Genomic DNA, 13627 nt, shown 5'->3' with positions numbered 1-13627 from the left:
CCACAGTCCCTCAGCTCCAGTATATGTGGGTATATATTTGGGCACTGTTATTATACTGTATATATGTTTGCCACTGTCCCTTAGCTCCAGTACATATGGGTATACAGTATATTTAACACTGTCCCTCAGCTCCAGTATATGTGAGTATATATTTGGGCACTGTTATATACTATATATTTACCACAGTCCCTCAGCTCCAGTATATGTGGGTATATATTTGGGCACTGTTATTATACTGTATATATGTTTGCCACTGTCCCTTAGCTCCAGTACATATGGGTATACAGTATATTTAACACTGTCCCTCAGCTCCAGTATATGTGAGTATATATTTGGGCACTGTTATATACTATATATTTACCACAGTCCCTCAGCTCCAGTATATGTGGGTATATATTTGGGCACTGTTATTATACTGTATATATGTTTGCCACTGTCCCTTAGCTCCAGTACATATGGGTATACAGTATATTTACCACAGTCCCTCAGCTCCAGTATATGTGAGTATATATTTGGCCACTGTTATATACTATATATTTACCACAGTCCCTCAGCTCCAGTATATGTGGGTATATATTTGGGCACTGTTATTATACTGTATATATGTTTGCCACTGTCCCTTAGCTCCAGTACATATGGGTATACAGTATATTTAACACTGTCCCTCAGCTCCAGTATATGTGAGTATATATTTGGGCACTGTTATATACTATATATTTACCACAGTCCCTCAGCTCCAGTATATGTGGGTATATATTTGGGCACTGTTATTATACTGTATATATGTTTGCCACTGTCCCTTAGCTCCAGTACATATGGGTATACAGTATATTTACCACAGTCCCTCAGCTCCAGTATATGTGAGTATATATTTGGCCACTGTTATATACTATATATTTACCACAGTCCCTCAGCTCCAGTATATGTGGGTATATATTTGGGCACTGTTATTATACTGTATATATGTTTGCCACTGTCCCTTAGCTCCAGTACATATGGGTATACAGTATATTTACCACAGTCCCTCAGCTCCAGTATATGTGGGTATATATTTGGGCACTGTTATTATACTGTATATATGTTTGCCACTGTCCCTTAGCTCCAGTACATATGGGTATACAGTATATTTACCACAGTCCCTCAGCTCCAGTATATGTGAGTATATATTTGGGCACTGTTATATACTATATATTTACCACAGTCCCTCAGCTCCAGTATATGTGAGTATATATTTGGGCACTGTTATATACTATATATTTGCCACTGTCCCTCAGCTCCAGTATATACCTATGGTGGGCAGTAAGGCACCCATGACCTTTACTTCCCTGGGTCCTGCAGCACACACAGAGTCTGCCCCCGGCCTGGTCTCTCACATTGTCCAGAGTAAACTTCCAGTCTCGACTCTCATTGGTTGAGGCATTTTTGGGTACACGCCCCATTTGATTGTGCCTCTTTACGCTCGCCTAGGTTACCTAGTAACGATGGTGCCCGCCCACTCTCCATAGTTACGGCACTAGCGGAGGTGGCAGCCGCCATCTTGCTGTAGAAATGAGCGGGTCGAACCGTGAAGCGGCTAAGGAAGAACGCAAGAAAGCGGGGGGCGGGGTAATAAACCGTCTGAAGGCGCGGAGGGGGCAGGGCAGGGACGGAGGCGATTCCGATCACAGAGCAGTGATTCCGGTCACCGAGCACGAGTTGCTGGGCCTGAAGGAGCTGAGACCGGAGCACGTCCTAGGCCTGACAAGAGTCACAGAGAGTAAGTTTGTGGCGGAGCTGCTGTGACTTCAGGTACCGGGCACGGTTATCGGTAACGTTTCCTCTGACTTTTTCCTCTTTGTCTCGTCACTAGATTACTTGTGTAAACCGGAGGAAAACATTTACGGCATCGACTTCACTCGCTTTAAGATCCGGGATCTGGAGACCGGCACCGTGCTCTTTGAGATCTCCAAGCCGTGCACAGGTACACACCAGCAGCGGCCTGTACCTAGTGGGCCCCCGTATGAATGAGGGCCATTGATCAGTTACAGACAAGTGACAGACCCTCGGGGCAGGGGAGGGGGCTTTATAAAGTATACTGCCATACAGTACTCCAGGCATGATGTCATAGCATGTGTAACCCAAGTACAACACTAGAATAATCCTGCTCAAATATCTGCCACAATGTGACCAGGCAGTGCGATGTTCACACCATACAATACCTAAATAATACCAACATCACGACCTATAAATAGTGTACCTTATACTGTATGTACCAAAATACAATGCTACAGCTTCTGTGTGCCATGATGTCACATATGGCACAAGATTACACCACATCCCTTGAGAGAAGCCGTCAATTGTAGATTATTAGGAACATTAGGGTCCCTGCAGATCAGCTGCTACATCTGACGCTGCTCTTGCCCTATTTGTGGGTATGGCCACAATGCTGCAAGAGAACTCTCCAGCGCCGCCTCCATCTTCTTCAGGAACAGGGTCTTGACACGTCTTCTTCCGGGGGTTGGCTTCAAACTTATAGGCCTAGGGCAAAGCCGACTGCGCATGCCCGCTGGCCACAAGAAAAATGGCCGCTTACACAGTATTGTGTAAGCATAATATACTTTTGCGCTCTGATTGTCACATACAACTATAATGTAATTCTTCCCTGAGCCTTACTAGTGGGGTATTCTTATGTTATACCTCCTGAACATAACCAGGAAGTTTATTAGCGCTGTGACCTAGGTGTTTACCATTGTCCAGGTGGCAGCGCCAAAAAAAAGTTGCACCAAGCACTTACACAACATATACACAAAGTCATGAATAAAGTTTACATTTCACCCAATCCCTGTCCTGTCTATACCTGAGCTGTCTACAGTAAAATGCGTCTCTAGCGATATCCGTTACACACTAAAATAATAGTAATAACGATTATCACTAGAGATGAACGTATAGATTGCTAAAATTTTTATAGGGGGATGGAAAATAATATTTTTATGTAAAGTCCTTAATTTGCATGCACAAAATGGGATGGCGCATTTCTGCAGTATTGGCGTTTCTTTAACACCCGCCCCTGTACATATATACATTTGTGGTACGTATGAACTCCTCACATATTGCAGTTTTTTAAAAAGTACATTTTGTTTGCAGAAAGGGATTCCTTGATCCGCACTTTAGTGGCAAATTTGAATTTTTGTGCAGTTTTTGCTTGTAATCTCTTTGTTGCAAAGTTGCATGAAGGTGGTTGTATATATGAAACATTAAGTTGTGTTTTTATATACAGTATGCTGTGTAATCTGGAAAAAGTCAGATTTTGGTATTACTGTTTGCTAGGTGCTGTATAGATTTTTAAGATATTAGTGAATAACCTCCAAAATCTTGCCTGTCTTCTGTATCAATTTTTTTTTTTTTCATTGCCACTTTTTAAAACCCATAATTATTTTTTTTTGTATACAGAATTGTGCAAGGGCTTATTATTATTATTATTATTATTATTATTATTATTATTTATTTTTTATTTTTTTTTTGCAGAAAGACCTGATGTTTTTATTGATGCCATTTTGTTTAATATAATGCTTTTCCAATAGTGTTTTTTTTTTTTTGGTGTCCAACACCCGAAAATTGCAATTCTGGTATTTTTTTTAGATTTTAAGCGCGCAGTTGAAATAACTTTTTAACTTGCATGTAGTACAATGCATTATAATGCCTATATTTTTTTGACAGGCAGTTTGATAGGATTACACTTAGGTGGCTCTGAGACCTTCATTAGCCACCTGACTGCCATGCAACTGTATCGGACCTTTGCAATTTTGTCCACAGGGGTACCAATGCCACTAGGAAGGAGCCTCCTCTCTACAAAACCCCTTGGGTGCCACAGTCACAATTGACTATGGAATCTAAGGGGTTAGGAGCATAACCAAGCACTTGTGCATGTATGTGGGAGACCCCTGCATTATTCTGCCATAACTGACATAGAAAGTTAATTGTGGCTGAATAAAGCCAGACATAGTCTATATTTTGGTCACTAATGTATTAATTAGCCCAAGGCTATTTCTAATAAAGCATGGTCTTGGATCCTACATTTAGAGTAGTAATGTATTTTCAGCTTTATATAGTTCTTGGTACTATGCTGCTGCATTTTAGAAGATGCCCCCACTTATATAATACTTGATATACATTTATATGCACAAAGTATTGGGTGTCTGTGGAAACGCCCTGATGATTGCTCATGAAATTTTGGGTGTGCAGAAGAAAGAGGTCAAAATAGTGACTGCTGGGAAAACCAAGTGAGATGAGGCCTGGAGTGTTCAATGGAAATGGTTCATGGAACACAGAACAGATTTCTGACCAAAGGCATTGTGGCTGGATTAACTAGAGACCATTTCTGCTTTATCGTTCAGTATCATTGTCTTAGTAAAACAAAAACTGGTATTGGAGGTTACAACATAGAAATATAGAGCTTCCGTTATATTTCCTCTTTTTAGCCTCTTGTGTTGCTGTATGGTGTGTTCATACTTCCTGCATAATTCAGTTCAGTCACTATACACAGCATTGTGCTGTCTGTTTCCTGGTCCATTCTCTGTATATCAGCTGTTGAGAACAGGTGATCAGAGGGGGCGACGGGGTGTCGGACCTGCACTGATCTGATATTGATGACCTATCAGTAGTTTAGGTTATCAATAATTCCCCCTCCCTTTCTTTAGTGAAATCTAATAATCATTGAATAATTGAATTGATAGTCTAATATAAAGAGGTTCAGGAGAGGTCCTTTAAACAAATCATGCTGCTTAGTATCAGGATTAGATTCTCTCTATATATATACGTATTTTGTGTGTTCTTGTTTGTAATAGAACAAGAAGATGAAGATGAAGAAGCAGGACAGGTGGATAGTAGTGCTGGACGTTTTGTACGATATCAGTTCACACCAGCATTTCTTAGGCTTCGGAAAGTTGGCGCTACGTAAGTATTAGAGAAATTCTGACTAAAGCCCTATGCAAGTTGTTTTTTTTTTGTTTTTTTTTCTTCTTCATTCCGACTCTCATACATGTCTTATGTGTGGACTGAAAGTCAGCCTTTCCATGCAGTTCTATGAGACTGTGTGAATCCGTCTCTCATATTTAGAGTCTCAGGAATGCATAGAGAGACTCTCTTCTGATCAACACTAAAGACCCTGTGTGATTTGGCAGTCATGGTGAATAGAGATGAGCGAGTATATTCGATCTAATACCTCCCCTGCATAGTTGTTAGTGTAAAAAAAGCACCAAGGAAGGGGGCAAAACGGTGGCTCAGTGGTTAGCACCTCAGCCTCGCAGCGCTGAAGTCCTGGGTTCAACTCCCACCAGGAACAACATCTGCAAGGAGTTTGTATGTTTTTCCCTGTGCTTGTGTGGATTTCCTTCCATCCTACAAAGACATACTGATAGAAAAAAAAAAATGTACATTGTGATCCCTATATGGGGCTCACAATCTACATTTAAAAAAAAAAAAAAAGCACCAGGGAAGGTGGGAGGAGCAGTACACATGTGATGCCCCTTCCCCAGCCCTTTTTTACACCAGCAACTATGCAGGGGAGGTATTCTATGGAATATACTAGCTCATCTCTAATGGTGAACTGTAACTGAGCCATGAACAAATCCATCAGTAAGGAAATGAATAGTGATCTGTTTACCACACATGCTTATTATTTCTGGGAGTGCTTCTTTTATATACAGTAGATAAATATCAGTTTATATAATGTGTATAATGATTGGGCATGTCACACTTCAGTATGAGCTTTGTTCACTTGCCAGGGGATAAACCAGTGTCATTGTCTGCAGCAGTTTCTTTCTCTTGAATAAACATACCGTAGCTGATGTGTGGAGGTCAATGGCTTTACCTGTCACACCAACCTTTGACTTACAGCATTACGCTGATTTTGACAAAGATACACTGAGATTTTAAAGGTTTGGAATTCTGTTTCTACAGACTGCATGCAATATATTAGCATTAATGTGTCAGGCCATTGAGTTCTTTACAGTAAGGGCATTCAGCTAGATCTATAACGTCAGTGCCTGCATTGTTCTGGGGTCTACATTCTTACTGTGGTTCATTAGAAATGCTGCACTATGACTTCATTCTTTGAAAGAATGTATGTGCAGTAAATTCACAACTATAACCATTCCAGTAATCTCAAAATAAAATGTTTGAAGCTAGTTTTCTGCCTTATGAAAACTGTGTACTTAAACTGTTTAAGCAAATACACAACGTAATTGAAGAAGGCATTCCTTTCTGTCGATAGACTATGGTTAGTGTTTACCAGCTCCATATTTTCTTCAGTCTTAGCTGCTTTAAGCTCTGCTCCATTAGTGCACAGTTCTGATCAGTGACCTATTTTAGTACACTGTAGTCAGAAATCATCCTCTTATCTTCTGTGTGAGTTTAGACGCTCGGTCTGTCCATTACTTTTGCTTTTGTTAATCGTCTTACATGTATTGTGTAGTTTAAGATACTTGAGACTGGGCGAGCTAAAGATAAAGTTGGTATTGATTTGAATCTGCTTTCAGCAGCCAACTTGTGTCTGCGCCTCTGGCATCTTATTAGGACACGTTGCACCTGAACATGAGCCAGAAAGCCATCTACTGTGAACAGACCTTAGGCCGTATGCACATGACCATGTCCTTTCAGTGTGTAAGCTGTGTTTTCTGCACTGAACACACTTGTGTGAAGTGGAACTCTACATCATAGTGAGTGATCCCCTGAACAGCTAGATCACCACTGTGCTGAAGTAATAGCGTTATATCAGTTTAATAATGGATTAATCCGGCCGTTTGGAAGCTCCCTATTAGGAAGTAAGGTCCATCTCTAATACAGTTGTGTTCAGTCCAATAAATATGAGATGCACACACTGTGTTTCTCAGATGGAACATGGTCATGTGAAGTGAGTCCCCAAATAGCCATATCTCTACAGTACTGAATTTGCAGCTTTGTCAGTACCTTAGTGTAGCAATTTGTTTGGGAGCTCACTCTATTATAACTTGCTATGATGCAGTGAATTTCATCTCAACTGTGGCCATGCATGCACCATGTTGTTTATACAGCCTTAGGCCCAGTTCACATCTGCGTTCGGGCCATTCCGTTCCCCTCTCCACATGAAAAACGCGCAGAGAAAAGTCCTGTAAGCAGCACTTTTCTCTCTGCATTTTTTGTGTGGAAGCCATTATAGTCTGTGGGGTTTACTTAGGAAGGGCTTTTTTATGTGGATTAGGTTTCCGTTCGGAGGGTCCCCAAGTAGACTCCCTGAACGAAAACCTATGCGGAGATGTGAACTGGGCCATAGGATGGATTTCACAGAAGCACTTCTAGGTAAAAAGCAGCTGACGCTTGTAAGTGGGGGTTTGTGTGTGTGTAGTCAGGGGGGTGTTTGAAGTAGAGCTTCCCCTCCCACACACACACACACACACACACACACACACACACACACACACACACACACACACACACACACACACATTCTTGGTTAGGTCAGTAGAACGTGACTGCAGTCAGTAATGAGAAATTAACCCTGTGCTGTAGAAATACCATCTGCAACTTTTACTGATTGTTTTATTTTCCTTTTAAGTGTGGAGTTCACCGTAGGCGATAAACCAGTGAAGAGCTTCCGAATGATTGAAAGGCATTATTTCCGTGATCGCATCCTTAAAAGCTTTGATTTTGACTTTGGTTTTTGCATCCCAAACAGCAGTAACACATGTGAACACATGTATGAATTTCCACAACTTTCAGAAGAACTTAGTAAGTATTTTTTATATTGAATATATGTAACTAATGAGATATATATATATATATATATATATATATATATATATATATATATATATATATATATATATAGCTCTCAGCATCAGTATTTATAAATGAATTAATATCTAAACCCATAGGCTCCAGAGGTGGAAGTAGAATATATTTTTACATGGATGGTGTTGTAGTATCTGCCTCAAATTAGTGATTAAGTGAAATCTGCGGTCCAGAACTGTGTGTGCAGTAGGTTGAGCATCCACTGCAGATCTTCTGAAAATCCATCACATTTCAACTCAGCCTTCATTCTAAGGCTGAATTCACACAGTTTCACTGAACCCGGTCCAAAAAACGCCTCCAGTCGCGGCATTCTGCTCTGGATTAGGCCCAACTGAATGGGCCTAGTCAGGAGGGAGTGTCACCACGGAATCCGTGGCAAGAAAGGGAAGGTCGCTTCTTTTTTCCGCGAGTGGCAATAAAAACACTTGCAGAATAAGGAATTGTATGGGCTCCCATTGAAGTCAATGGGAGGAGGTTTTGTTTTTTAGCCGGATTTTGATGCGGATTCCGAGTCAAAATCAGGACCAAAGAACCCTGTGTGAATTCAGCCTAAGGCAGGGGACACACATGACACATTTGTAGCAGCTTAGCCCCGGTGGATGAGATATAAAACAAACCCCATACACACCGTATCTTTTAAAACCCTACTGGGTTTTGAACATTGAGCCAACTATTGCTGCATGTTCTGCCACCATTTTCAAACTTTGCCATGCAAAAATTGAAATTTAAGTCCACGATGCTCCACAGTGTCAGACAAGGGGCACAAGCATAAACAGCAGTGGGCACCTATTGTTGCTTACAGGTTTGATGGCATGGAGCATGCATATTTTTAAGATTCTGCTTAACTTGTAAATGTTATGGGTGTTGAGGCGGCAGAGACTCATGACCAATTGAGTGCCTGAAACAGAAGTACTGTATATATGGCAGAAGAGGAGTGAAATCTGAAAATATATCTGCTCATTAATAATGGAGTGCCTTGTTCTCAGCCGTCCAATCGGCTGTGAGATAAGCAACTTTGTTGTTGGACATGTCATGCCATCTGCAGCTTCCCAGAAAAGCAGGGAAAAATCTGCTGCATTAATGATTTATTACTAAGTATCAGACCTTTTTATTTTTAACATTGTAATCTTGATGCCAACATAATATTTATTTGTGTTGCTGAAGATTTCCTACCAGAAAAAAAGTGTATAGTGGTGCTTGAAAGTTATTGAAGCCTTCAGTAGTATCTATATTTGTACATACATCTGAACTAAAACTACATCAGATTTTTATACAAGTCCTAAAAGTAGATAAAGAGTTGAAGGAGTTTTCTGATCTCACTGTTTCAGCAGTTTACCTGTTGTCTCTTTTCACTTCCTGTATTTCTCCACCCCCCCCTTTTCCATCCCTCTTGTTGCACTACTTATGCAGATCAGATATGCACATGCTTGTAGAGAACCGACTCTGTGTTATCTGTTTGTTTACATAGAGAGATAACACAGGGCTTTATCGGCAAACTGCGATTATCTGAACCGATTGTCCTGCTGGCAGGACTGTAGAGTGAGAGCAGTGAGTGACATCACTTGTGGTATCACACAGGTCTGACGTTATGGAAACGCTGTGTAAACAATGGGAGGAATAGGTTCACATAACAGGCAAACAAAGCAGCATTTCTAAAGCATTACATTTAGGAAAAGTCTTTAATTTACATAAGCTACCAGTATAGATAGGATCCGTGAGATGGGAATACCCCTTTAAATGAAACAACTAAAATATTTGACTTGGTCATTTATTTATAGAACACAATGTTCCAAAATCACATATCTGTGATGTAACCCCATCCCCCCTTGGCACCAATAACTGCTTCTAACCATGTCCAGTGATTGTTGATGTAGTCCTACATGTTGGCTTAAAGGAATTTTAGATAAAATTTATGCACAGAGAGAGAACATTCTGAAAGGTTCACAAACTTGCAAGCACCATATGACAATATTAGCCAGTAAAAAAACATACAAAGTTAGATCTGTTTAGGGACTTGTATATTGATCCATTCTTAGGATAGGCCAGCATTATGTGATTGTGGAGGTTCAACACCTGGGACCCATGCTGATCAGCTGTTTAAAGCCGTTGTTTCCTTGTGCTGATGACATCACATTTAACAGTCACATGGGCAGCAGCCCAGTGCCATTCAAGTGAATGGGGCTGAGTTGGTATGAAGTGAAGTGGTCACCTGAGCGCTGTGGCCTCTCCAACCTGCTGATCGTTAGGGGTCCTGTAAATCAGACCCCTACTGATCACATATTGATTACCTATATCAGGGATATATGTATAAATAATTTTGTACCAATTCTGAATTACAGCCCTCCATTAAATTGCAGAACCTCTGAGGGCTTGACAACTACTTTAGAACATATGTAAGGGAGCCTGCAAATGGAGTTAGCTCCGCTCAGTCTGAATGTAAAACTCGTTCAGAATGAGCGCATAAAAACCAGATCCCATTAATCTCTCTGGGTGCCGGCATACGTGCGCTACCCATTGAAATCAATGGGAGGCTTTTTTCCCTATTGCTTTCAATGTGATACACGCGTACGAGTTTTACGTTGAGAATGAGCGGAGCGTAAGTCCGTGTGCAGGCTCCCTAAAAGTGTTCTTAACATGCTTTGAGGTTAAGGCTCCATGAAGCTGGTCACATCACTTTTCACAAAAAGTCTACAGAGGTTTCCTCTGCGAACTTTCTGCTTCAGTTATAGGGAAACTGCCAGCGTTTCCGTAGATATAACTGAGATGCTGCGATTTGGAAAAGCATGACTGAGATGGAATACCTCTAGGCTAAGGCTGCAGCAAAAAAAAGCTTTGCAGGAAAACCATAGCGGCAATACATCATGGTTTTTCCTGCAGAGCTTTCTGCTTCAGTTATATCTATAGGGAAACCGCTGGCATTTCTGTAGGTATAATTGAAATGCTGCGATTTCCAAAATTGCAGAATCATTAGAATCCCATCCACTCTGCAGAGACTGTTAAATTCCCCAGTGTTTGCACTTAATGTTTGTGTGGTTTTTAGGTGTCCTGGCTATGTTCACCCCAAGGTTGTACTTCACACATGTGAATGTGTATTTTCCAGGCCTATATAACACCAAATTGTTGTCACAATACATTGTGGGTATAATAGTAGATCTACTCATAATGTAGGTGACCACATAGAAATGCAAAAAACAAAATTTCACAATATAGCATATCCAAAAGCCTGTAACAATGTAACTTTTTTTTTTTCTACCCACAGTTCGCTTGATGATTGATAACCCATATGAGACCAGATCTGATAGTTTCTACTTTGTGGATAACAAGCTCGTCATGCACAATAAAGCAGATTATGCCTACAATGGTGGCCAGTAACAGGATCTGCTACCTCGGACTGATCAATTTTGAGATATAACATTCCTTGACAAGAGCAGAGGATTTGGAGATGTATTTGAGGTCAATCCTGTGCTTGATGCATCATGGAGCAATGTCTTCTCCCCCCCCCCCCCCACCTTTTATAAAGTGCTGTAATACAAAACTGAAGACTTTGTACAAAAGATATTTATTTATTTTTGTAATATCAGTGTGATCCTCCTTTTTATCAGCAGGTATACAGCCTTATGGTCTGTGAGGGACGAGAGTACAGTTACTGTTACATATTATAGGAAATCTTCAGAGAAAAAAAGGCTTGCATAATTTGATTCTTGGTTTGTGCAATACTATAGCCCCCTGTTTTGCTGTTTTAAGGAGTAGATAAATCTTCATAAAATGTAGAGTAGAATAACATTTTTATATATGAAATCCAAAAGTGTTTGGTAAAATGTCAAAAAATAATCTTGTTTCCTGTGTGGTCCATTTTATATGTTTAACAATGTGTTCTCATCAAAGACATAAGTGAATATCTGTAACATTTCCCTCATAGTCTGCATAATGTAATACTTGGTTGACTTAACATTGTGTGAAAATAGAGCCTTTTCTTCTAACTTGCTAAAGGACCTATTTCCGTAATCTATTTTTTTTTGTCATCATTAATAGAGTTTATAGATAAACCTTTGAACAGTCTTTGATTTTCTGGCAGCATTTATGACTTTAATAAATTAAGATTTTGGTTCCTTTCCGTGAAATCAGACATTCTCAGCTGTGTTTGAGATGAGATCTCTGGAACTAATACAGATAAAAGAACAGTTTTGGAGAATGCCCTCATTCATCTTCAACCAAAAGCACAGTTCTATCTTGACCACTATAAAACATAGAACTGTTTAAAGTGACCCTGTCCCTTAATCCAGTTTCTCTGGTTTATTAGAGCTGATACTCCAGTGAGATGCCATTCATCCAGAAAATCAAAAGTTGTTTAAAATGAAACTGTCAAATTATATTTTTGTATTATCCAATGAAGCTAGAAGCAATAATTTAATATCCAAATATCAGGTGCCATTGAGTGAGAGGGTGGAGGAGAGAACAGATCAATGTCTTCCATAAAACATGGACGGGCTAAGGATTGTAATGGGCCATTCTAAGTCCATGGCAGGAATAATAAGTGCTTTTAAAGGGACATTCCAGCAAAAATATGTATGTTCTCCTGTTTGTAATGGGCATCAGGTAAAAAGCAATACAAGTAATCTTACTGAGCATTTTTTGAAGTATCATCCTCCATTCCATTTCTCAGACTTGTGCTGTAACTGTCTAAACTGTCTAATTTCTGTGCAGAAGCCATTCTGTGTGAGTTTCTTAGGCTGCTAGAAAGACATATCCATTCCACACCGCAAACATTATATCATATATAGAGCTGAAGGAACAGAACCAGAGATGATACTGTGTGAAGAAAGTGCTCAGTAAGATGATTATCCGCACTGCTACTTCCTCCATGCTTATTAGAAGTGTGGGGAGATAAAACATGTTTCAAAAAACACTGCCGCGATGTTATTAAAGGGTAATATTGTTAAGCCTATATATACAGCAGAACCCCTTCACTCTAATGCTGGTAATACACATGGGGTAAGAGTTTACTGTTGTGGTGGGACTGGTCATAAGAACAGTCCCGCCAGCAACATATCCAACTAAACTGGTTGGAGGAGCAGGTTAGAAAAAGAATAGAGCTTGTGAAAAATGCTAAGCCAAATTTGGTTGATCGTGGGAATTCATTATTTCCTCTACGCCAGTTTTCATGTGTAGCAGGAACATATTGCGGCACGCATCTGACACAAGGCCGTTTCTTACGCCAAATGTGCGCCTTAAGCCACCATTTGCACCTCGCCTGCCACATTCTGTGAATGTGGGGATTGAGGTTGGGGATGCCCTGGCCTGGCCGAATTAATAAAACTCACCAGTTTTCTGGTGCGAGTTAGAATGGAAATCTATACCAGTTCATACCTAGTGCAGACTACCATTTTGGTGCCAGGACCTAGCTCCTGCTAATCTTAATATTTTACTCTCAGGAAGTGCATTTTAGGCAAAGGTCATATGTTGCAGAAACACATTGGGAAAAAATGCGTCTTGCAGTTCCAGCAAAGTAAATAAAATTTTAATCTCATCCACACATTGTGAGGAAGGGGGGGGAGGTGAAGATGTACATGGAGTTGTTTTTTTTTAAACTGCAATAGTCTTTAGTTTATGTTTTATGTTTGTTTTTTTGTTTTTTGTTTACATGTGGCCTTAGCCTGATGTTGGAGACAAAATAGGGGAAATTTGCAATTTCCTCAGCGGTAGAAAACTGGTGAAGGAGGGGACAAAGTTAGGTTATTTCAGAAATGTATGCCAGTCCCTGACTGATGTACGTCTCATATATGGTACACCGGCACCTCCCTGCTGCCTATGAGTTATTACA

General features: G+C 40.2%; 1 protein-coding gene across 1 annotated transcript; it reads left to right on the top strand.

Annotated features, from left to right (window-relative positions):
* Positions 1-1519: 1519 nt before the first annotated feature.
* Positions 1520-13014, top strand: UNC119B (unc-119 lipid binding chaperone B). Its single transcript, XM_075276520.1, has 5 exons — positions 1520-1756; positions 1850-1960; positions 4824-4932; positions 7571-7743; positions 11066-13014. Exons 1-5 carry the CDS (start codon positions 1549-1551, stop codon positions 11176-11178), a joined length of 714 nt encoding a protein of 237 aa, XP_075132621.1. The 5' UTR covers positions 1520-1548; the 3' UTR covers positions 11179-13014.
* Positions 13015-13627: the final 613 nt, after the last annotated feature.

The sequence above is a fragment of the Leptodactylus fuscus genome, chromosome 1 (genome assembly GCF_031893055.1).
Source record: "Leptodactylus fuscus isolate aLepFus1 chromosome 1, aLepFus1.hap2, whole genome shotgun sequence".
NCBI classification, from domain to species: Eukaryota; Metazoa; Chordata; class Amphibia; order Anura; family Leptodactylidae; genus Leptodactylus; species Leptodactylus fuscus.
This window is presented reverse-complemented; position numbering and strand designations above follow the sequence as displayed.